Source organism: Notothenia rossii (assembly GCF_949606895.1).
Source record: "Notothenia rossii genome assembly, chromosome: 10".
In the NCBI taxonomy this organism is placed as follows: Eukaryota; Metazoa; Chordata; class Actinopteri; order Perciformes; family Nototheniidae; genus Notothenia; species Notothenia rossii.
Genome location: NC_136908.1, coordinates 43,858,578 through 43,882,970, shown reverse-complemented (window position 1 = coordinate 43,882,970; position 24,393 = coordinate 43,858,578). Strand labels below are relative to the sequence as shown.

Here is a 24,393-nt window from a genome sequence, read left to right as displayed (position 1 = left end):
TGTTAATTACAAAACATTCATTGGTTTGAATTTTGTACAATGCTTTTGTGTTTTTCCCTTTCGACGAGAGACAAATAGTTTTGGATAGAGCGAAGACATTACACTACCCATGATCCTCAGGAATCTTTGAAGCTTGGTGATTGGATGTGTTACCCGCAATGCATTTTGGGAGACGTAGTTGAAACGATAAGTAGAACAAAAAATGTGTTAAATTGAAAATAATACTTTATTCGCAATTTGGGGTGAAGTGTCTTGCCCAGGGACACAACGACATGCTGACTGCAGTGGGGTTTGAACCTGTGCTCCCCTGATCCAAACACCAATGCACTTTTTAAAAAATCTTTTATTATCAAAAAATAGACATTTAACAACTCATCACAACTCATTTAAATCATAATAGTTTCATAATTTGTATGAAATAAAATAAATTAATAAATAAACCAAATAACCAAACCAAACTCAAACAAATGAACAAAACAAATTAAACCAATCAATACAAAACATAACCTGCTTCTTTTTCTTTTTTTTCCCCTTTTTCCTTTCCACTTAAAAATAAATAGATATCGTCCCTTGCTTTATTTTTCAAAATTGAAGCACAGAGCTCCCTCCTCATCCATCTCAACTAATGAGCTGCCATTTATAAAGTCCTCACAAAATATGTCCTTTTTTATGTGTATGAAAACAAGGTTTACATCCCTTTTTGTTGTCCTTTTCATTATATGCCACACGTCAGCCTTTTTACCCTCAAAATGGGCAATGTTCCTCCTTATCTTTACCGTGCGCCTGGCATGGCTCAGAACATAGTTTAATAGATTCACATTGCATTCATCCTTCTTCTCAGTCACACCAAACAGCCACAGTTCCTTCCATTCCATTTCTCTCACATACCATTCACTCCAACATCTACTAACTAACTCTTTCACCCTTCCAAAAAAAATAACAAGCTCTCTACATTCAACAAACTCATGCAAACATGTTTCAACCAGGTCTTTACAAACATCACATTCTCTCTCAACAGTTGCATCAAATTGACTAATGATCAGGTTGTTAAACACCTTATTATGCCACAACAAAAAATATAAGTGCTCACATTCAATACTGTTCCATCTAATTTTCACATTCTCCCACATTCTTCTACCAGTAAGACCGTTCACAACACTCGTCATTAACCATTTGTATATATTTTTAGTTTTAACATTTTCCATTTGAACATTGACATCCTCTTTCCCCACATAAAAATCAACCACATTCTCCTTTCCTATAACAATCTCACTTTCAATCATTGTTAACCATTCACTCGGCATTCCATCTTTAATTTCCTTCATCGTACGTTCAGCTGTCCCTAAATATATTACTTCATATATTTCCCTAACCTCATCCACTATCACCTGTGCCCTCATAAAGCCCGGTACATACTCTAAAACTAAGTCCTTAACCCTTCTCATCCCCGCTCTCCACATTGGCAGATTGAATATGGAACACCCCTCATGAGTGATCCTGGGGTTAAGGAAGATCGGCTGCTCCCACACCTGCTGCACATTCACACACTCATACCTGACATACTTCAAAAACTCGCCCCATGCACTCATTACTTGCCTTTGATAAGCACTCAAACCTTTCAACATTCCCTTTCTTAGCACCATAACAACAGAACTATCACCACATCCTCCACATTTGTTTATTTTTTCTTTTAAGAATATTTTCCATAACTGATCTTCCTTATTTCCCAAATAGCGAAACATCATTTTAATCCTAATTGCTTTAATTTTCCTTCTTAAGTTTATCAGCTGTAAACCTCCATCCCTACACTCATTTTCTAACACTTCCCTAGCTATCCTTACCCCCCTCCCATCCCATATAAACTCACTAACTATCTTATCTATTTCATTCACTACACTATCCGGCACATCTAAAACCGTCATTATATAAAGTGCCCTACTCGTGATCAACCCATTCACTACAACTATCTTCCCCCTCAACTTAAGCCCCCTCATCTTCCAAAATCTGAAAGTCTTCACTATTCCATTAATTGACATACTGTCTGTCTCTACCCTCCACTTATTTTATCCCCAAATTGATCCCCAACACCCTAAAGTAATCCTTATTTTCCTTCAACCCTATATCACAACTCCTATCCCTCACCTGTCCTATATACTGTACATAATCTCTGATTTATCTAAATTCACCGTAGCTCCTGATGCCCTACCATACAAAAAAATGTCTTCAAAACCTCCCTAACACTTTCCCTATCTTTAACGGTAATGGTGGTGTCGTCTGCATACTGATAAACTAAACTAACCCTCCCTCCTGGCACCTCCACTCCTTTGATAAACCTGTTTTGCCGCAGCAGAGCCGCGAGGGGCTCAGTTGATGCATCCTTGCTGGACCGACCTCCCTAACTTAAACACATTGGTTACCACCCCATTAATTTGTACACAACTGACTGCACTACTATAAATCCTCCTTACCCACCCTATTAATCTTTTCCCAAATCCTGCCTTCTCTAAAACTCTACTGTATACAAATATCCATGACTAACCCGATCAAAAGCTTTATTTAAATCTAAACTAACTACTATCCCACCTATACCCTCCCCTCATGTGACTAAATGTAACTCTTCCCTAACCATTTTCTCTTTCTCTCTTTCTATTTTATTCCTACTTTTACAAAATCCTATACTTATCCCTTTTATTTCATTTTTAAATCCCTCCCAGCACACCCCCACATCCTCACCATTCAGACCTCCCCTTTTTTCCATACATTCTCTCACTTTAACCTTATATCCATCATCATTCAGCAGACAGGCATTAAGGCACCACACTCCTCCTCCTCTTCCTTTTATCACTGCTCCAATGCAGAAACTTAAGATATTATGATCACTCATGGCATTATTCCTATACTCAATTCTGCCAATTTGTCCCCCCACATTACTCCACACTAAATCTATTCTACTCTGTTTTAATATCCCTCCCACCACTTGATTCCTAGAAAAAACCCGCTCCCTACTATTCCTTTCCCTCCACACATCCAACATCCCATTTTTCCCCATTATTGTTTTGAGAGCACCACGTGATGAATCACTATTAAAACCCATATTAACAGACACATCCAGTTTCGAAAACCATACATTAAAATCATCTATAATCATACAGTTTCCCCCACATTTACCCTCCAACCCTTCAAAAAATTCCCTCCTCCCCTTTTTCTTATTCGGTGCATATACATTTACTAAACTAAAAGTTTCCCCCATACACTCGAACAGTATCCCAATCATTCCCCCAACACCATCATCTTCAACTTTCCTTACATTCGTTACCACCCCTGCTTTAATTAATATTGCCACCCCTCAAGCACCCACACTCCCATTATTTACATAAACTTCTCCCATCCATTCTTTCCTTGCATCCTCCTCACACCTTTCATCCCAAAGTGTCTCCTGCAAGCAAACAATGTCTGAGCCACATAGCATTAAGGCCTGTTCTCTCCGGTCTTTGGACCTCAGCCCATTACCATTGAAGGAGGAAATTGTCACCATTAAGAGTGTTATGATATTTGTGATTGCATTCATTCCACATTTATTTTTGCAGGACCCTTTGCAGCACCTCCTGAAGTTATCACCCGTCTTTTCTCCACCTCTTTATCCTTCACTGCTTTCCTCTTTGCAGTGAGCCTGCTAGATTCCCTCCTCGCTCCTTTGCTCTTTACCATAGCCTTTGTCTCTCCAACGCTCCTCCCCTCCAGAGGTCCCGTCATCTCCACCTCCTCTCCATCAGATTCGTCGTCCCCATTATCTCCTCCCTCCTCCATCTCCGACCCGACCGAACAGACCTCCATTTCCTCAGCTGTCTGTCCCCCGCCTCCATCATCACCTTCTCCGTCTCTTGCTTCCACTCTTCCTCTCCTCCCACCGACAGCTCCTCCGCATCAGTATCATCCAAACCTTCGCCACTTCTCACAGTCTTTCCAGCAGCCGCAGCATCTTGAACACTATCAACAGCTGGAACAGCAGTCGCAGCTGGAACATCCTCAGTAATCAGAACAGCAACAGCATTGGCTCCGCTGCTACACGCACCTCCAACGTCTGCTTTCCCCTTCTTCCTCCCTACCTCTCCTCCACCACCATCATCAGCAGTCGTACCAGCAGCTCTCTTCGCAGCAGCAGCAATAAAAACAGCCGCAACAGCATCCATAGTAGCTTGGTTCATACTGCTATCAGCTTCACCGCTTCTACCTTCATCTTCATTCTCTTCATTACTTTTACCCCCTCCTTCCTCCATGTCACTGGAACTAAAAGAAAGCGTATCCCCTTGCCCTTCTTCATCTCTTCTATTCTCAACTGATTTTTCGGCCTGGGCACTTTCTCTCCCCCTGGCTCCGCTCGCCCCCTCCTCCCGAGCCCAACAGTCCTTGTGTCCTTGCACGCCACATTTAAAGCATTTGAATCCTGGGCATTCTTTATATAAATGTCCCGGCCTTATGCACAACCTACAGACAGGTACTTGCTTGTCGTGGATTACCCTAAAATACTCTGGACCCTCGAGAGTATCAAACTTCGTTGAGTACGGAAGTGACCGTACTTCCTTATTAAATTCCACCCTTAGGAATCTCGTCTCATCTGCAACCTCTTTGCCGGGCCACACTCTTCTTTTAATTCCAGAGACCGGCAGAACCCCCCCACATTGCCAACCTGCCCTAAATAGTCGTATCCAGTACATGCACCGGTATATTTAGAAAGGACACTGTGAGCTCTTTGACCATACAGTCTCTTCCCCGCACCAAGGCCCCGTTTATTCGTATCCCTTCCAATATTTTATTTTTTCCTTTTCATCAGCCATTGTCACTTCATATTCATTGTCACCGTCTCCTTTCACACTGCACCCCATCACCACTCCACATTCATTTTTAAGTCATTTAAGTAAATCCATGACAGATACAGCTGCTTTTCCAAATACCACCACCTCCACCGTCAGCTCTTTTTTATATTTCCTCCACCCTCTTCGCCTCCTCTCTCACCTCTTTTTGTTCTTCTACTCCTGTTTTTCCATTTTGTCCATTTGCATTTTCGTTTTCATTGACCCTTCCTTGTTCATTCACAACTTCCCCGTCCCTTTCCACACTCCGCTGCAATTTATCAAAGTCTGTGATCTGTGACGCATTCCGTAAATCCATTCCAGCTTTCGTTGCCATTAAATCCATCACAAACAAAAAACACACGGGTCGGGGGAAACCCCCAGACAGCAAAGCTGTTTGGGGGGGGGGGGGACTATGGACAAAAAACTATAAGTTTGGACAAAGCAAAGAAGATTCACTTTAAAAACAAACAAACAATTCACCTCTCTGCACTGCTGCTGCCTTTCACTCAAGACAACACCAACGCACTAATCCACTGCGCCACACGCAACTGAATACATGACGCGGATCATAAATATATCTTCAGTAAACGCCATCTTTAATTTCTCTTCACACAATACTTCTCCTTGCAATATCAATACTAATTCAGCTGACTTTCATATTTGATCCAATCGGTAGTAATGCTGGGTTGTTTGAATCAGCATTACTAACATATTTTCTTTCCCCCCTGTTTATCTCATGTTCACAGAGTTAGTGTTTGAAGAAGTGAACAGCATCAGTGCATCCGGCACCAAGACTGATAGCCTTCAGGTGGAGCAGTAAGTGTTTGTGTGCCCTGCCTCAACCTTTTCATGAAGACGGACCATATACTACATGACTGGGGGAAGAACTGTGGCAAGCCAACCGAAGAAAAGTCTACATTCCCTCTGCTCAGCGTGACTCTGTTCGATTGCTTTTCATGAGTTTATTTGAGCAGCAGGGCAGGACGGTGTCCACAGGAACAGATGCACACATTGCAATTACAGGGAGCATTTTAGAATCCAATAGAAGGAGCTTCCTCTTATTTTTTTGCTCATTGAATGTAAAATGAGGAACCATTCAACATGGCTGTCAGGGATCGCAAAGGGTATGAGGATTCATACAAGGGAGCAACTTTAGGAACTGAACTGGGTTTACAGGCTAATAGAAAGGTATTGAAGGAAGGAAAACACGCACACTAGGATTTCCAAAGCAACTACATAGTGCCGTCTGGTCCCTCCTCATGACAAATGCCATAAGCAGTCAGTTCTCCCATATATGGAATTCATGTTTAAAGGCTTGCAGCACTGCCACGTCATGTCACAGAGCAACTTCACATTTAACCTTCATACTACTGCATGATTTCTGTGCATTTTGATTATTACAGAATATTACTGCTATTGTATTGTATATACATTAAAAATGCTTATTGCATCTGCCACACTGCTATAGAAGCAGCATGAGGGCCGGAGAGAGGCATTATCAAAACATGTGACCAACTTATTACAATAACACAAAAGCAGACAAAAAATACTGTACTTCCTCAGAGTCATCCTCTCCTGCTTACAAAGTAGTAAACACCAACTGTGCTACTAATTAGCAAGGGAATAAATATATGCCAAAACTGGAGCAGAATGACTGTGTTACAGGTCTGTGTTTACTTTGCTGTCGCTTCACATGTACACTTTTCCCTGATGTCTGGCTTCTGATCACCTGTTGGCTGTGGCAGCGCTCCGTCAGGTTTCCATGGTTCTCTGCAGTGAGTTTTACAGCCCGGTTATTGTTTACAATTGTTTAGATTATGGGCCTTTGGTGCTGGATAATAATTACCCAGCTTCATCAAAATAATTGCTCGTGGCAACCATGGAGCTCATTAGTGATCTTTCATATTTTCTCATGTTCTTCTTCATGTCATTGGGGGCTATGATGAAACTAATACAGTGTGTACACATTCATAAGCGTTCAAAGTATTAAAGCACTGGAAATGTTATTCACTTTGATTTGGGATATTTGAGTAGCAGTTCAAGAAAGTTACAGGGAACATATATAAGCATCATAAACTCAATACACACAGATTATTACAAAAAAAAACTTCCTCACTGACAGTGGGTCAGCCATCTTGCATCAGACTGGAGTTTCAGGTCTACAAACTTTTTGCTGAGGTCGTAATAATGTGCTTGTATTAAACCACAGTGTGCAGAGGCAGCAAACAACAGGTTGTCTAGCCGAATTGAATGCAACTGGGGTTCATCTGACAAATATCTGATCATTTTAATGGCATAACCCTCAACCTTAATAGATGTAGCATCGCATATAAGATGCATTTGAAATAAACAAGAAATCCATGTGGTGGTTTGTCCCCATTTTAGTAAATTGGAGGGTTTATCGGCAGATGACCCATCTGGAGATAAAAGGCTAATAAATGAGCATACACATACATCCAGTATATATCTGACTGCTGCAGATGTGTTTTTATAAGTAAGATAAGCTTGTCATACTATCATACCTAAAGTATGTAGTATACACATGGTTGGCACCTATACTCATTGGCTACTGATATAAAATGAACAATAGAAGGAGATCAATCTTAGCTAGCTAGGCTAGGTTAAATTCAATTAAATTCTTGTACTGTGGCTTTTCCCACTCAAGTCTAACCAAACCAATGAGATAATTTCTGCCTCCAAAAACATTATTAGAGCTAAACCATACATTTATCAAAAATGATTAAAGAACACAGTACAGGAAACCTCCTCCTCCCAATGTAGCCTTTTCTGCAGGTCTTCCATTAACAGCAGAGGCGAAATGTTGAATTTACAGTCCAAATGAATCTAAACTGTCTGTGTCAGTCGAAGTGTGTCAGAGCTCTGAATGTTTAAATGTGCTTTATGTGGATGTTGTATAAGTGGTGGAACTGAAAAGCAAACTGCAAATCGAATGTATACGTATACTGTATGTATGTTACAAGTGTTTTGTAAAACATGGTGGAATGTGATTTAACATTAGCCATGACTTTCAAATCACTGAACTGAATGTCAAAAATCAGTTTCAAATGATTCAGATGATTTTCTTATTCATCATCTACGGGTTATGCTCGGCAAGTGTTAGCATCAATCAAATAAACACATCAGCTCTGTTATGTTTCTTGTCTTATTTAGTGAAACATTCAGTCTTTTTGTGTGAATATAAAGTGTCCACCTGTTTGGCAACAGTTTGGATTAGGCCCTTTCCTGTGTCTCAATCAAGTTTAGTAAAGAGACAGTTATTCCAGTCTGGGTCAGAGGAACATGACTGCCCTTCACAGAGCCTTGACCTAAATCCCATCAGCACCTATATGGGATGAAAACATTGTAATAGGCCTTAGGGGTCAGTCAGGTAAAGAAAACCTGTATAAGACGTCCTTGAAAAGTGAAGGCTGTGTAGCAGCACGTTGCTTCACATGGTCTCCGGGTGAGATGTACATCTACTGTACATGATACACTGAAGCGGAGTTGACAACACACAAGCCTTCCCTCTCTACTAAATAGCCTCATCCTGCATTAGAAAAGCAACCAAAAAGCTAAAAACAAACAAAGACTGAATCCATTGAAAGGGAAGCCTATTAATTACGTATTAGAAAATAAATAATACAAAATATATTCAGAAAATTGTATTAAAAGTTCTTAAAAATGACAATAAAATGTGTAGACTAGTCACAGGAAATTCGTTCAAATTCACTAGTTATACACACACTTCCTGAAGTCATTGTGTTCACTGTTTGGATTAACTGTATCCTTAAATCATCCATAATTAAATGTTAAAGAATTACTAACATATTTTACTTGAATACAAGTAGTTACATGGTGTAGTAATACTCAATTTATACACATATAAAATGTTCTGCATTTGAACATTTAACTGAGTAAACACAAAATAATTAGTATCGCCATATTGTTGAAGTACATAACATTACATTACATGTCACTTGTTAGACGCTTTTATCCAAAGCGACTGACTGGGGATTGCCCACAGTATTGAGTGTGTAAGTCGCTTTGGATAAAAGCGTCTAACAACTGACATGTAATGTAATGTAATCTACTAGAGTATAATTCTTCCTCATATGCAGAATGGTCTATTTTAGAATTACATATTGGATTATTAATGCATTAATAAGTATGCATTACTCATTTTGCAGCTGTTAGAGGTGGGGCTAAAGGACTACTGCCAGGTAGCTTAATCCATATTCAACTCATAAGACTTTATTCGTTGACTGAAATGTTGCATTAATACTCTCAACCTTAAAAACTATAAGAGCCACAAGTAACTGAAGGTGGGAAATAAATAATGGATAAAAAATATATAAAGTGTCCAGGTGTATTCCTACAGGGCTACAGGAGCCCCTGGTGGAATGTAAGTACATTTGAGTACATGTACTGAGGTGGTAGTTGTTCTTTACTGAGTATTTTTATTTGATAATACTTTATTCTTCTACTCCACTACATTTTGGAAGCCAATATGGTACTTTTCCTCCACTACCTTTATCTGACAGCTGCCTACACTGTAAAAATGTTTGGCTGTAAAATTACAGTAAATTACTGGCTACTAGTTGCATGGATTTCACAGTCATTTACTGTAAATATTTCACAGTAATTTACTGTAAATATTTCAAAGTAATTTACTGTAGATATACAGTAAATTAGAATAAAAGTACAACTAAATACTGTGACTTTACAGTTGCCATGCCCATGGAATTACTGTGATATAGCAGTACAGAGCTGTGGTATTATGGTGCCTTGCTGTACATAAATTACAGTAATTACCTGTATGTTCACACTATTACTGTAGAAGTAATGAAACACATTAGCCAGTAATTTACTGTAAATATACAAATGTAAATAATACGATAATATATTGTACATTTGACTAGTTAACTGTGATTTTACCATAACTAAACAATTCAATCAGCTCAATCAACAAAGAAAAAAGCCAATTTTAAGTTTGTATTACTCCATTGAAGTGCAAAGTACATTTCACAGTGTCTTGGACATGTTGTTACGGCCCCAACCTCTACTCCGCGGTAGTGGCTTGTGCTGAGACCCGCAACATGAAAGAATACACGCAATAACCGCTACTTGGTAACGAGCATTTATTGATAATCAGCCGTTTGCTCTCACAAGCGAAACGGGAAACAAAAAGAGGTCTGGAGGACTGGCCAAAAGGAAAAAACAGGAGGGAACCCGAGCCAGCCACACCACGGACTGTAGGACCCAGAGCTCCCCCCCAACCAGAAGTCAAATATAAACCCATATGGGAAACAAAATAAAGCCGCAAAAACTGGAGTACCAGGCTAAACAAAAAACACATCTGCAAAAATATGGCCTACAGCTCAAAATGGCAAAGAGGTATTCTAAGGAGAGTGTCTCCCGGCATTAGGATAGGCGAGACATCCTTCTCCTCCAGCTTCTCAGTCTTTATATATACACGGCTGAGTGGAATTTGGAACACCTGGGCAGAGGCAGAGCCAGGGGTAGACCAGGTGCACCTGGGCAGAGGCGGAGCCAGGGGCAGACCAGGTGCACCTGGGCAGCAGGGAGACAGAAAAGAAAACAAGGAGGGGAGCACTTAACACATGTCTACACAGATATCCACTCGAAGTCAACACTTTTTCTGAAGAATGTGCTGACATGGGGGTTTAAATTGCCTTTCGTGCCCGTCTCAGGATTAATGGAAGCAGCTGAAAACAATAACCCAAGACAACAATTTACATTTTACATAGATTTATATGCTGCATCGTTTATTTGAAGGCAGATGCAGCGCTCCCCTTTTCAATTTAAGTAAAACCTGCACCAAAGAAAGAAATTAGTATTTAAAGCAAGCAAAAGCGATAAAAGCAAGAAAATCACGTAATTTGTTGTGTTATCACAGAGGATGGTCTGAATACAGTATTTTACTGTGAAATAATACAGTAACATGTTGTGAAATCCTGGTAATCATTTATCCTGTACATTCACAGTAATTAACTCTGGCTGTATTGATTTCACTGTGAAATTAAAAATGCCAGTATTTAATTGTGAACATTACAGGCAAAGACTGTAAAGTGGTAAAGCAGTAATTTATTGTAAAATATTACAACTAAATATTGTGAAATCATGGTAATATTTTACAGTGTATAGTTGATTTACAACTTCAAATTATTATAGTCAATACAAAATATACATATCAACTACTAAATAAATATTGACCAGTAATTAGCGGATAATATATCCAGCAGCAGTAAATTATGTCATTAACATTAGCTCCAACTTTACCATCTGTGATGAACACATTATTGCATCAATAATCAGAATACAGTCATTTATTATATGATTCTGAAATAAGCCATTATGCATAACAGCAGTTTCACTTTTGGTTGTTTAAGTACATTGATGCCGATACTTTTATACTTTTAATTAGACATCTATTGCACGTCTGTCCGTCCTGGGAGAGGGATCCTCCTCTGTTGCACCCCCCAAGGTTTCTCCATTTCCCCATTAACTTCGGGGTTTCTTTGGGAGGGGTTTCCTTGTCCGATGTGAGGGTCCAAGGAGAGAGGATGTGTCGTGTATTCATATTCTGTACAAGCAGTAAAGTCCACTGAGATAAAGGATAGAATGTGTGATACTGGGCTATATGAATTAACTTTGATTGATTGACTTAGGTACGATTTTGAATGCAGGTAATTTACTTGTAACAGAGTATTTTTTACAATGTGTTACTTTTACTTGAGTAAAGGATCAAAGTACAGGTAGTGTGTGTACTATGCAGACATATTACAGAAACATGCATGCCAGAGTATTAGGGGGTGTGACCTTATAGGTTGGGCAGATGTGTTCTGGCTTATTCCCCACATTGTAGACACACCCATATATCGCCCAGGAGCCATGACAATGTGTGTGTGTGTGTGTGTGTGTGTGTGTGTGTGTGTGTGTGTGTGTGTGTGTGTGTGTGTGTGCGCGCGCGTGTGTGCGCGTGTGTGCTCTGCGGGACGGACTGCGCATCTCTCCGTGTTGAAGTTAAACCTGTTTCTCTCTCGCCCCGGAGCAGTGCTCTCTCTCCTGTCCTCAGCTCTCCAATCGGTATGGCTATGCGGGCCAGGACGGGATTCTACCGGCAGGAGGTAAACAGAACCGTGTGGGAGGCTCCGGAGAGGTACCGGGACCTGAAGCAGGTCGGAACAGGCGCGTATGGAACCGTGTGGTCAGTTCAACTTTGCGCCTCAGAGAAATACTGACGGAATGCTGCTCTCAGCTGATTTGTAGCCACTATTTATGCCATGTTGGACTTAAGGCAATTATTTTCTATAAACATGTATAATTTGTATTTTTTTATTTTGCAATTGGTAAGAGGCAAGAGCTACTTTATGTGTATTAGTAGGCTATTTTAAGTATTTTCCAGTTGTATACATAAATCACAAGAAACGTTGAACCTATTCCGAATGCATGAGAAACAAACAATTGACCCAAAGTAAATAACCATAGATCACGTAATGACCTTTAATACCTTATTATCCTCAGATAATAACTTAAATACTTTAAATTCTATTCATTCTATAATATTCCTGCAGCAGCAGTGTGTGATATTTTGGTCAGCAGTCTCTCCACAGCTGGCTCTGCAGGGCCTCTCTGCATTGTGTTGTATGTATGAGGGTCAACAAAGAACTCCCCCAGTCTCATTGTTGGAAGTCGAAGACCCCGACTGAAGTGTTTAGAATGCACCACCACATTGTCTTCATCAAAAACAGAGCTTTTCCACGGCAGACCTTGTGACTTAGCCCAGCAAGAAAGGAACAAGTGTAAATTATGTCATCAACGAAGCACTGCTTCATTTAGATCCAGTTACACTTGTGGACTTCTGTATGGACATGTTTAAATGCCTGCAAATGTAACCTGTTCAGAAGCGGTCTTTGATAATAAACCTGTGTCTGTTCATTTCAGTTCAGCATGGGACCGCCGGATGGGGGCACAGGTGGCCATCAAGAAACTTCACCGGCCCTTCCAGTCCAAACTGTTTGCAAAAAGAGCGTTCAGAGAGCTGCGACTCCTCAAACACATGAAGCACGAAAATGTAAGAATGTGCCTCACACTGACAGACAAAGAGGGACCTGTAATCTGAAGCTATACAAAACATCTTCAGTGTGGGGGTGAAGGGACTCCAGCGTGATGTAAAGGCATATTAGACAGGTTGAAGGGGAAAACTGTTTATTTGTTTCATTACAACCAAACAGTCATGAATACATTATATTTCAATCAGATTTGATGTTGACCTCATTCCTCCTGATCAGGTTATTGGGCTGCTGGATGTCTTCACTGCTGAGATCGCATTGGACCGCTTGCGTGATTTGTAAGTTCCTGTGAGCCCCTGAACATTGATTATGAAACAGGACGAGTGGAGTGATACAAGTCCTCTTCCCTTGTCCACAGTTACCTGGTGATGCCGTTCATGGGAACCGACCTCGGAAAGTTGATGAAGATGGAGAAACTATCCGAGGACAGAGTGCAGTTCCTGGTCTATCAGATGCTGAGAGGACTCAAGGTGAACCAACGCTGAATGCATGTCCCTCATTACTTCTACAATCAATGTGCGTGCGTGCGTGCGTGCGTGCGTGCGTGCGTGCGTGCGTGTATGTATGCATGTCAGTTAGGGCTTTGTTTTTCTTAAAAAGCTGTTGATCTGATCTACTTCAATTGCTGGGTGTATAACGACTGAAGTGTGGAGCTGTCTCTGAGATCTACAGACAGATGTTATGTGGTGTGATATGTTGACCCTGTGTAACGTATAGACAGGGGTACAGCTTGCTGTGTGTTACTCAATACAATATTAACTGTCACAGTGTGCAGAGGATGTCATGCACTGTTCAAAATAATGTTTGGGTTTAGGTCGAGTTCGGCCTACTTGCCATGGTGGTTCTTTTTAGTGAAAATATAATGTACCCTAAAAACCTGTGAACTAAGGTCTGTGGTTGGCTGCTTATTGTTCAGTTGGGTCTGGTGTAAGCTTTTGCATTAAAATGACTCTGGCGTGTCATGATTGATGTTGACATGATTATGTCAGCCATATCATGACAGCTACATTGCTCAGCAGCCAGGGGAGTGCTGTTACAAGAGTGAAGTTGTATGTATAAGCCGTTTAATACAAAAAGTACATGCGGCCACGTAATCGGCCATCTTGAACAGGCACTGCACTATTTATGAAGAATTACAAACAAGTGAGGGTCATTTACTTTTTTTGGTCAGTAACTCACTGAGAAGTTGCTTATGTGGCCTTTGTATCCTCTCTCCGCAGTATATCCACTCTGCAGGGATCATTCACAGGGTGAGTGAACTTTGACCTTTCAGACTCTGAAATGTGGGGGTGGGGCTGTTGCTCTTTTTCATGCTTAGTCCCATTCATTCTGATTCCCACACAGGGAGCTCCTATTTTCAAGACAGAATGGTACGCTGAATTTGATCATTGAAAAGTCATTTACATCTCTTTATAACCCTACCCACCCAGGTAACTGCTTACTGCATGGAGAGATTGGAGTACCAGTCAAATTAGGATGGATACATCTTGAGAAATCGGAATATTCCTATATATCTTTAATTGATGGTGGATATTTAATGAAAAAGCTTGAATAATATCATTACAATTAAAGGATTTCATTATAAAATTATATTAATTCTTCCTTCAAAACATGGTAAAAAAATGCAGATCATTGTCTTCCAGTGACTTCAACAATTCCCCTGATCTCCTCTGTCTCACATTTGTGTTTCCCACAGGACCTGAAACCTGGAAACTTAGCCATTAACCCAGACTGTGAGCTGAAGGTAAGTTCACATAAAGCAGTTTGTATGTGAGCATCCCAAACACCTTCACGTTTTCATGGATGGCTCTGATTCTCCGGCTTCAGATTCTTGATTTTGGCCTGGCGAGGCAGGCCGACGCTGAGATGACCGGCTACGTGGTGACGCGCTGGTACAGAGCGCCCGAGGTCATCCTCAACTGGATGCACTACACACAAACTGGTAAACTCTCCTGACAGGTTGTGTCAACAGGAGTGCATTGAAAGACAAAGACATGTTTTATAAAGCAGATTGAAAGAGAAGGCTGACGTTTGCTCTCTGTTGCAGTGGACATCTGGTCGGCAGGTTGTATCATGGCAGAGATGCTGCTGGGAAAGCCGCTGTTCAAAGGAAGTGATCGTATCCTTAAATGTGTCAAACTTAATCAATACATTATTTAGAGTAACTTTGGTATTTTTTTACCTTGACCCCATTTTCCCATGCATTTGTGTCCAAGACAATAATGATGAATTGTTGAAATTGCAATGTATTCATATCTGAAATATCACAAGAGGATTGGGCCTAATCCACATGGTGAAATCAGCAAAATATTTATCTGTGGCATTTATCATCTTTACACATTCAAACAACAACACCAACACTCCTATTTTCAGTCAGCTCTCACTAGATTTGAGAATGAGACTCCTCCTTGAGCAACACTTGATCACACACATTAACAAACAGACCGTACCAAGCTAAAGGTAAAGAAACTGATCATTATTCTGTAGGGTAGGTCTCTTAATGTTGTTGTTGTTGTTGTTGTTGACAGCTAAAACAAGAGTCTGAGACGGTCTGGGTCACTTTTAGGGGACGTACATTGACAGTGCACATCCAATACTGTGCCAATTATTTAATTAATTGTTTATCGTCCCCATTTGGTCTCCTAACAAGAAAACATGGGGAAATAGGGTCCAAGTTAATGACCTTTTTAGATATTATCACTGTTCGTACATGTTGATCGTATTCTATAACTAGCATTATAAACTGAATATGTGAAAGGTAAAGATCCATGCAAAAGATTACACTTGACCATAGCTACTGCCAGATCTGGACCAGCTCAGAGAAATCATGAAGATCACAGGAACCCCAGCTACTGACTTTGTGGTGAAGCTACAGAGCCAAGATGTGAGTCGTACCCTGAGTTTACCCTGATGAATTCCAAAACTCCCAATACAAACACACTCACTGACTCTTCATTTTAAATGTTGGTGCAATAAGTTTGAGGAAGTAACCCTTTATGAACTTCATCATAGTGTCCGTGAAGAGTGTCTGTGTGTCATCACATCAGAACCCTGTCCACATCTAACTTCTCTGTTACACATTTATTGGCACACCAACATTGGTCATCCTCCTCTCTACTTCCTCTCTCCACAGGCCAAAAACTACATCAGAAGTCTACCCAAAGTGCCAAAGAAAGACTTGCACTCTATTTTCTCCAAAGCCAGCTCCAATGGTAGGTAAAGGTCTTTGTCCCACAGTAAACCCTGGTGTGTGTGCACTGAACTCATGCTGACCTCGACATGTATCTCTGGACCACAGCAGTGTGTGTGTTGGAAAAGATGCTGCTCCTGGACCCCGAGCAGAGGGTGAGCGCCTCACAGGCTCTGGATCTGCCTTTCTTCAGCGAGTTCAGAGACACTGAGGAGGAGACGGAGGCGCAGCCCTACGATCAGACCATGGACAACACAGACCTGCCGTTGGACCAGTGGAAACGTAAGAGAGTGGGAGAAGCTAGTTAAGATAGCATAGTGTACATATATTAGATATGTCAGGGGTCTCCACACTTTATTCACTGAGGGCCACATACAGAAGAACATACAAAGGCCCTTCACTAGAGGTATATTGTGACCATAAGGTAAGTTATAAGTTAGCAATATCAATCAAAAGTAGGTAAATTATACTTGATACTTGAATATGCTTTACGAAAAGAAAAATAAACAGCCTACAACACAGCTCTCCATAGGGTTTGATTGATTGTGTTGCATCCCTTAATCAGAAGCCTCAGATTGCTAGGGGAAATATGAAGGTTCATTTATTATTTATATATGGCCCTCGGAGGATATTGTAAAAATTGAAATGGCCCTTGAGAGGAAACAGGTTCCCCACCCTTGTTTATACGCAGCTGGAGGGCCAGACGTTTCCTCAGACAAACAGCGTCCTTTTACAGTACCTGCTGTTGGCCAGAAGAGGTCACTAAAGATCTCAGAACGTACTTGATGATTTATCACGTATTATTATACACAGAAGGTGGAACAAGAGAAAAAGCATTTGTAAGAGAAAATGTTTAATACTCTGCTCTGTGCTGCAGGTCACACCTTCACAGAGATACTGACCTTCAGACTGCCCAGGGACTCCAGAGAGACGGCACTTTAAGAGCACACACAACACACACACAAACACACACACACACACACACTTGCACGTGCACACAACATGACACACACTCACACATACACGCCTGCACCATTATTTTCTTGTTGATCTTGGTACATTTTGTAGCACTAATTGATAGTTTGTTTGAATTGTTTTCCTCAATAAATGAGATTTGCTTAATTGTTAACTGGCTCAGTTGAATTGCTTTTATGTGATACTACTTTTAGTCATATTTTATTTTTCATTTATTCTCATTCTATGTATTTCTATTTTATTATTTGTTCTGTTTTTGACTATGTATTCTCATGTTTAGTTGAATTTTTGAATTCACTTGTTGTCCGTGTGTTTGTATGTTAAAGCATAAAATAAAGTATATTATTATTATTATTATTATTATTATTATTATTATTGGCCGTCCCACATATACTCAAACGCTGAAATGGACTCAAGGCCAGAAGCCAAAGCACTGCTGCTCTGTAATCCTCCACTCACCCTTTCAATGGATGTAAAAATCTACAAAAACTTGGGGTGAAACTGTGAGTCACATTCTAAGGAACTGATCAGCCATTCTTTAACATCAATGGAGTTTCATAAGAGTGATTAATATGTTTCTGCTCTCTCTGATAAGAGCTGTTTGTCCGCCGACTTTGACTGACTTTAACTTTAGAGCGGACTGTTTCCTGGGAGCAAAACACTTCAGATTGTTATGGGACAATGGATCATACCTACACATCTAAAGAAATGGGAGGAAACTGGAATAACTGCAGACTGCTGATGCTGCTGTTTCTGACAGGTAGTACAGGGATCTTCATTCTGAAAGAAATCTATTGTTGTTTATGAAAAATATAGTCCTTTGGTACAGTGTCAGAGTGCTGCATTCAGGTTTAATTTGCAGTTGGGAAAACGTTTTTTTTTAGTGGGGAGACTCTTCAGTTAGTTCCACCTTCATCAGCTACAACAGTAAATGCTTCTTACAATTAAAAAATAGTAAACATACTACATCATCTTTTTACTCATACTATTTCGGTTTTGCTCTTCACGCTGTTTGTATATCTAATAATGTAGTTTGCCAAACAGTGGCAATTGTAGCCTGGAGAAAAAGAGACAATTATGGAATAATGTAAAAGTACATTGAAAGTCAAAAAGTTAGCAAACCGACTGAATACTGTCAGTAACACAGCCTGTAAGATGTGCTAACATTAGCCACAGTAAGCTTGTGTTCATGTCAGACCATGTGAGGCAGCAGCAGAGGGTAAACTGAGCCTGGTGTGTTTTTATCACTTATGGATTTACCATATTTAATTGCAAATGATCCTCTTTAAATAGTTATTCAGCCAATAGTTGAGAGATTTCTGAGCGTTTCAACAACTAACCATATGACATCCTTTTCTGCTGATGTGTAATACTGGCTCAACCCAGATTAATCTGTTGACTTGCAAGGTAGCTGATTTGATCCGCAGCACTTTTATGTATTGTGTCCGCATTTGCTTAAAATCAATTATCAAACATTCCTCTTGACCTCAAAAATTATAACAGTCCAACTCACACACTGCTTTAAACAATGAAGAATAAAGTGATACAATGGAGCTCCAACTTCTACTCTTAAGTTGGGATGGATGTTAAAATAGTATTTTCAAGGCCAAGAATAAACTTTGGTTCATAAAACTAATGTTTAGCTGACAATGGAATATGTTGTATTGACCGTAGTTCTTCAGCCGGGACTGTCCGCAGACGGGGAGGACCCTGAACTAGGTGATGACGATAATAGTAAGTGATTTTTACATTCAAATAAACAATACGACTTATATTAATCTTATCTGTTAACATTTTTATGTCCAGATACTTAACATTTAATTTCCTCTTCATTTTAGTAAGATATCTGTAAAAAAAAAAGTGAAACACCGTCCCTTCACACTTCAAGGCCTTTACACTTAAGTCGGACAACAACCATCATGACAGAAACTTGCACTCTGATTCTGACCTCTTTTATCATTTCATTAGGGAGCAAAACTTTGCAGTTCTAGACATCAAGTGTCAGCCAGGAATAATGTTGTTTTTGGCCTTCTAATTTTGTTAAAGTGGATAAATAAATAAGATATTGTTCATTCGATCCTGAGAAGGTTTAAAGAGAACAGATTGTGTCCTGATAAAGAGGTGCGGAATCATCCCGAAGAATTCCACGTCCACTTTATAATGTTGGAGGTCAATTTAAATATACAGCAAGCAATACAACCACATTTGGAAAAAGGGCATAATTTATTGATTTCAAAGACCAATTTTTCCTTAACAGACACACACACACACACACACACACACACACACACACACACACACACACACACACACACACACACACACACACACACACACACACACACACACACACACACACTGATAACTGAGTGTTAACATTTTCAGGAGTGGAAATCAGCTGTGCGATCGTGGGTCCGGACTACGTGACAGTGGGAGTGCCAAGCAGCGTTCAGTGTCTTTCCAACTGCAAGGCATGCACCTTCTCCATGTCTGTGGACAATCAGAGGGCCCAGGGCCAGGGCAGCGTGCTGGCCTTCACTGTGAGCAGTTGGGTGGGGGTCCTAACGGTCACATGCACCGCAGCAGAAGACGGGAGAGGGGGGTCTGCCAATGCAACCAAGAAACTGCAAGTGTTAGGTAAGAGATAGTTGATTTTTTTTTCAACCCTGAAGGTTTGACTTATATCTACCACTTCTGTTCTGTTCTTTATTTTTGTCCTGGTTTATTCCACTCATGGCAATTATCATAAAACAAAACATGTACATTTAAGCAGAGAAGAAAGTCTTATTGTACCCCTTACTCAGAAATAGATGGTCTTTCAATCACAGTTGCTATCTAATACGTATAGTAACATGAAACCAAAAGCACGATGAAAAGTCAACACAACAATCTACCATCAGAGAAACTTAATTATTCTGTCTTTATACATTCATCCTAAAGATGTCCATGAAGCCCTTTAAATCATTAGGTACTTTAAAGTGCAAACTGAGGCAAATTGAGGCTTAAAGTTACACATCCTTGACCTTTGGAGTTTAAACACATTTGTTTTGTATATTTTCTGGCAGTTTTCTGTTTCTTGCTTTATGCCCAACTAATGAAGTCTGTAATTCAATTCAATCATTCAAGTATTAACAGCCTTGACTCAATAAACAGTGTGTTCTCTGGGATGTGCATAATGCAAAATCTCACTGCTTTGTTCTGTATTGTTAATAAAGGTTTTAAGTTAACCATATATGTGTTGCCCCACACTTCAACACATGAATTTGAATATGTCAAAAATCAATGAACAATAGAACATTTTAAATACTCACATCTGTCTTTCTCCCCTCAGAAGGACCGGCCAATGTTTCCATCACAGGCCCCAGTTGGCTGCACCCATCGGTGAGCCACACCTACAGCTGCAATGCCCGGTGTCGGCCATCTTGTACGTATGCCTGGAAGACAGATGTAGGCCCGTGGATAGGTGGGCAAGGAAATGTACTTTCTATCACTCCTCAGGAGATGGACAAGTCCAAAACTCTTGTCTGCAAAGCCACCAACAGTGTGTCTGGGCTTTTCGTCGCTGCTACCCAAAACATAACGGTTACATGTAAGTCAAGGATACGGATTTGCTAGTTTAAGGTCCTTTACCTGGGTAAAACGCATTTCCACTAATATTAAATAATCAAAGATGAACAAGTCTAAATGTAAATCAAGCATTCTCTGATCTATCCCCGCTACATTTCCCTCAGATGGTCCCTCGGAGATTCAGATCATCGGTCCAGACGTGATATCTATTTCAGAGAAGCGGCAGTTTGTGTGCTCTGCTGAATGCCTGCCTTCCTGCCGCTACGTGTCGTCTGTCAACAGTCAGACTGTGAGGGGCAATGTGATGGAGGTGACCGTGGATCATCCCCTCAAATCTGTCACTCTCAAGTGTGAGGCGCAAAACACGGCTTCAATGAAGAAAGCTACAGTCACAAAAACTATACACATATCAGGTACTGTAGATTTAATCTGACCCAACTTTCTTCAATCAAACAAAGATAAAACTGAGGTAATTGTTTTTGGAGCCAAGGAGGAATGTATAAAAGTCAGAGCTTCAGTCGGCAATGTTCAAAACAACAGATAAAGCCAGAAATCTAGGTGAATTTCAACAGTCACATTAATACAATTACTCCATGCTTTTATCTTCAGTGGACTCGACTACTGTAATGGTGTCTTTACAGGTCTCAATAAAAAATCTATTAGAAAGCTGCAGCTGATTCAGAACGCTGCTGCTCGAGTCCTCACTAACACTAAGAAAGAGGATCACATCACTCCTGTTCTGAAGTCTTTACTCTGGTTCCTCACTAACGCTAAGAAAGTGGATCACATCGCTCCTGTTCTGAAGTCTTTACACTGGCTTCCTGTGTGTCAAAGAATAGATTTCAAAATACTGCTGCTGTTTATAAAACTTTGAATGGTTTAGGCCCAAAATACATTTCTGACCTCTTGCTAAATTATGAACCATCCAGATCTCTCAGGTCTTCAGGGACTGGTCAGCTCTCTGTCCCCAGAGTCAGAACTAAACATGGAGAAGCAGCGTTTAGTTATTATGCTCCAAATATCTGGAACAAACTCCCAGAAACATGCTGCTGATTTTTATTTAACTATTCATATCTTACTCTGCACTGTATTTTTTACATTAGCTTGTTTTATGTTTTTTTTTTATTCTCTTTGCTTTTTAAAGACTGTTAAATGCTATTTCATAACGTATTCCTTAATGCTCTTAATGTCTTTCATTTCTGTAAAGAAGTTTGAATTGCCTTGTGTTGAAAGGTGCTATATAAATAATCTTGCCTTGCCTTGCACACTGAACAAACTGAAACGTTGACTTTAATTAAATGTATTATCAACCGATTTCACCTAACTGTATTAGGTTAGTAGAAAGCAATAACTTTAAGTTGAACCTATTCTTTTTTATTAAACTTAATGTTATTGCTTTCAACTAACCTAATAACGTTATGTGAAATCTGTTGACATAATACATTTAATTGAAGTCAATGTTTCAGTTTCTTCAGTGCACCTCACATCAGACTAACCCTGTACTCCACCTGGTTCTTGTCCTTGTCTACAGGGTCGTTCCGCAGCCTGTCCTCTCGTCCTGAGGAGAGCTCTGTGCTGCTGGCCCTCATCCTCTCTGCTGTGCACACTGTGACCGCACTGCACTATGGGAGCTCACTGCTATAGCAATTGACAATTATCCAAGCAACCAAGGACGTTTTTGAATGTTTTACATTTTGAAATGCTTTTCATAACCCTTCTGTCGTGTTCTGGCCCAATTTGACCGATATTCTACTTTCATCAATCATAAATATTGTGTTTTACATTTGATCTCTTCAAGGTCTATTGATATCCTCCACAGTGGTATTTGAGGATATAAAGTTGCTGATCACCACTTCCATTGCATTTTGAGGTTTTACTCAACTTTATAACAAGTTGGCCGCCATAGGAAATAAATGGGTAACTCTACATTATATTCATCCATCAGGTAGTACACACACACACACACACACACACACACACACACACACACACACACACACACACACACACGCACCCGCACACACACACACACACACACACACACACACACACACACACACACACACACACACACACCAACAACCATGCTAATTTTAGAATACATTTTCAGTGTCTTCTCACTACAGTTATTAAAGTAAACCAGTCGTCTAAGATATTGTTTACAGCTTAAAAAGTTGTTCAATAAAATGTGGTGATGATTAATGTTTTTTGTGTTAATGTAAGAGCAGTTCAAACAGACGGGGAACACCAAAGTAAGGGGGGAGAAATGAACAGGATGGGACTTAGCAGTTGTATTCTATTTCCTATCATTTGGTAAAATTATTTTAGATATAATAGCATTTATAGACTTATTGCTCTCACATCATAAAGACTCATTGTGTTTCTGTGTCTCTGTCTGAGACGTCCTTCTCTCTGTGAATTCATTTGTCAGGTATACTGGAGATTGGTTGACTCACACTGCATACTGTTCTTTTTCATCTGTGTCGCATGTTGACTGTAGGTCCAACCCTGTTTGCACTTCCTGGTGAGAGGCTTGGAAAAGCACTTCAAAATCAAAGTGTGCATTGAACATGTGATGTCAGCGTGTTGACTTTAAACTGCTCCCCCCTATGCCTCTCTACGCTTGTATCACCACGCACACACTCAAAAATCCTACAAACCAGACTTCTCTCATGCACACAGCCCAGAGCCCATGATCAGACATGTTCTCTGTGTGGATGTTTCTCCCTTGATCATCCTGTCACGCCACCCCAACTTGTCTCTTTTCACCTGTGTTGGTTGACTGAATAAACAAAGAAAAAATGAATACATAAATGTGTTGACTTATAAATATATTTACCACTAGGTAAGGGGGTGAAAAGTTAGGACAGTTCTAAGGGCCCGTGACTGACAGGGGCCCAAACAATTTAAAAACATTAAGAAAAAAATGTTTAAGTAACCAATGTGATATCTTTTCATGTGGCCCAAAATCCCTGGCGGCGCCCCTAAATGCCAGTATGTGTAGTGGTGTACATTCTGGAAGTAGCAGACACAGTATCAGTATGGAGTGTCTCTACTTTAAAGTAGGGCTGCTCGATTATGGCAAAAATCATAATCTCGATTATTTGGGTCAATAATTGATATCACGATTATTAAAAAACGATTATCCATTTACTTTGAATACATCCATTTATTGAAAAAATAAATGTGAACAGTCTGTTTTTAACAGTTGATTACCCTGAACTTTAAAGGTGACCTATCAAGCAAAATGCACTTTTGTACGTCTTTTATACATGAATATGTGTCCCCGGTGTTCCAGGGAACTCACCAAGTGTCAGAAAACAGAACTTTTCCTCCATACCCAAATCTCTTAAAAAGGGGCTGCAACGGATCTGATCATAATAATAATAATACATTTTATTTGTATTGCACTTTACATTTGAAACAAACCTCAAAGTGCTACAGTACATAATACAAAAAGATAAAGAAAACCATTTGCAAGAGTCAAAATATATAAACAGGTTAAAAAACAAGTTTAAAAACACGTTTTAAAAAGGAGAGGCAGGGTTATTAAAACCGGCTTAAAAAGCTAACCAAATGCTTTGTTAAAATGGTAGGTTTTTAGTGCTCTCTTAAAAGTGTTCACAGGTTGAGGAGCTCTGAGATGGTCTGGGAGGGAGTTCCACAGCCGGGGGGCAGCTGCACAGAAAGCTCGATCTCCCATAATGCGGAGGTT

At 40.1% G+C, this 24,393-nt stretch overlaps 2 protein-coding genes across 4 annotated transcripts in view; both read left to right on the top strand.

The window, feature by feature from the left end:
• The window catches only part of mapk11 (mitogen-activated protein kinase 11), a 42,532-nt gene extending 34,530 nt beyond the window's left edge, over positions 1-8,002 (top strand). For both annotated transcript variants that reach the window (XM_079654781.1, XM_079654780.1), the window contains one exon: positions 5,600-8,002. In XM_079654781.1, coding sequence (XP_079510907.1) covers positions 5,600-5,673 — 74 coding nt within the window. In that variant the 3' untranslated portion in view covers positions 5,674-8,002. The remainder of the gene's footprint in view (positions 1-5,599) is intronic.
• A 2,909-nt stretch (positions 8,003-10,911) lies between these two features.
• LOC307022983 (mitogen-activated protein kinase 12-like) lies at positions 10,912-17,265 on the top strand. Of its 2 annotated transcripts, none has more exons than XM_079655934.1 (12): positions 10,912-12,001; positions 12,819-12,948; positions 13,166-13,224; positions 13,305-13,416; positions 14,167-14,196; positions 14,643-14,690; positions 14,774-14,888; positions 14,994-15,065; positions 15,751-15,830; positions 16,080-16,158; positions 16,245-16,418; positions 17,014-17,265. In XM_079655934.1, the coding sequence occupies exons 1-12, from the start codon at positions 11,766-11,768 to the stop codon at positions 17,076-17,078; spliced, it is 1,200 nt and encodes a 399-aa protein (XP_079512060.1). In that variant the 5' UTR covers positions 10,912-11,765; the 3' UTR covers positions 17,079-17,265. The 2 variants fall into 2 exon arrangements, with proteins under 2 accessions (XP_079512060.1, XP_079512061.1); XM_079655935.1 differs by having other exon boundaries at positions 11,818-12,081.
• Positions 17,266-24,393: the final 7,128 nt, after the last annotated feature.

What these genes read in the sequence shown, in the direction of transcription:
- LOC307022983 (XM_079655934.1), top strand. Translation starts at nt 11,766, where the DNA reads ATGACAATGTGTGTGTGTGTGTGTGTGTGTGTGTGTGTGTGTGTGTGT. An exon ending in AGATGCTGAGAGGACTCAAG is followed by an intron (nt 13,417 to 14,166) that starts GTGAACCAACGC and finishes CTCTCTCCGCAG; the next exon opens with TATATCCACTCTGCAGGGAT. An exon ending in ACCCAGACTGTGAGCTGAAG is followed by an intron (nt 14,691 to 14,773) that starts GTAAGTTCACAT and finishes CTCCGGCTTCAG; the next exon opens with ATTCTTGATTTTGGCCTGGC.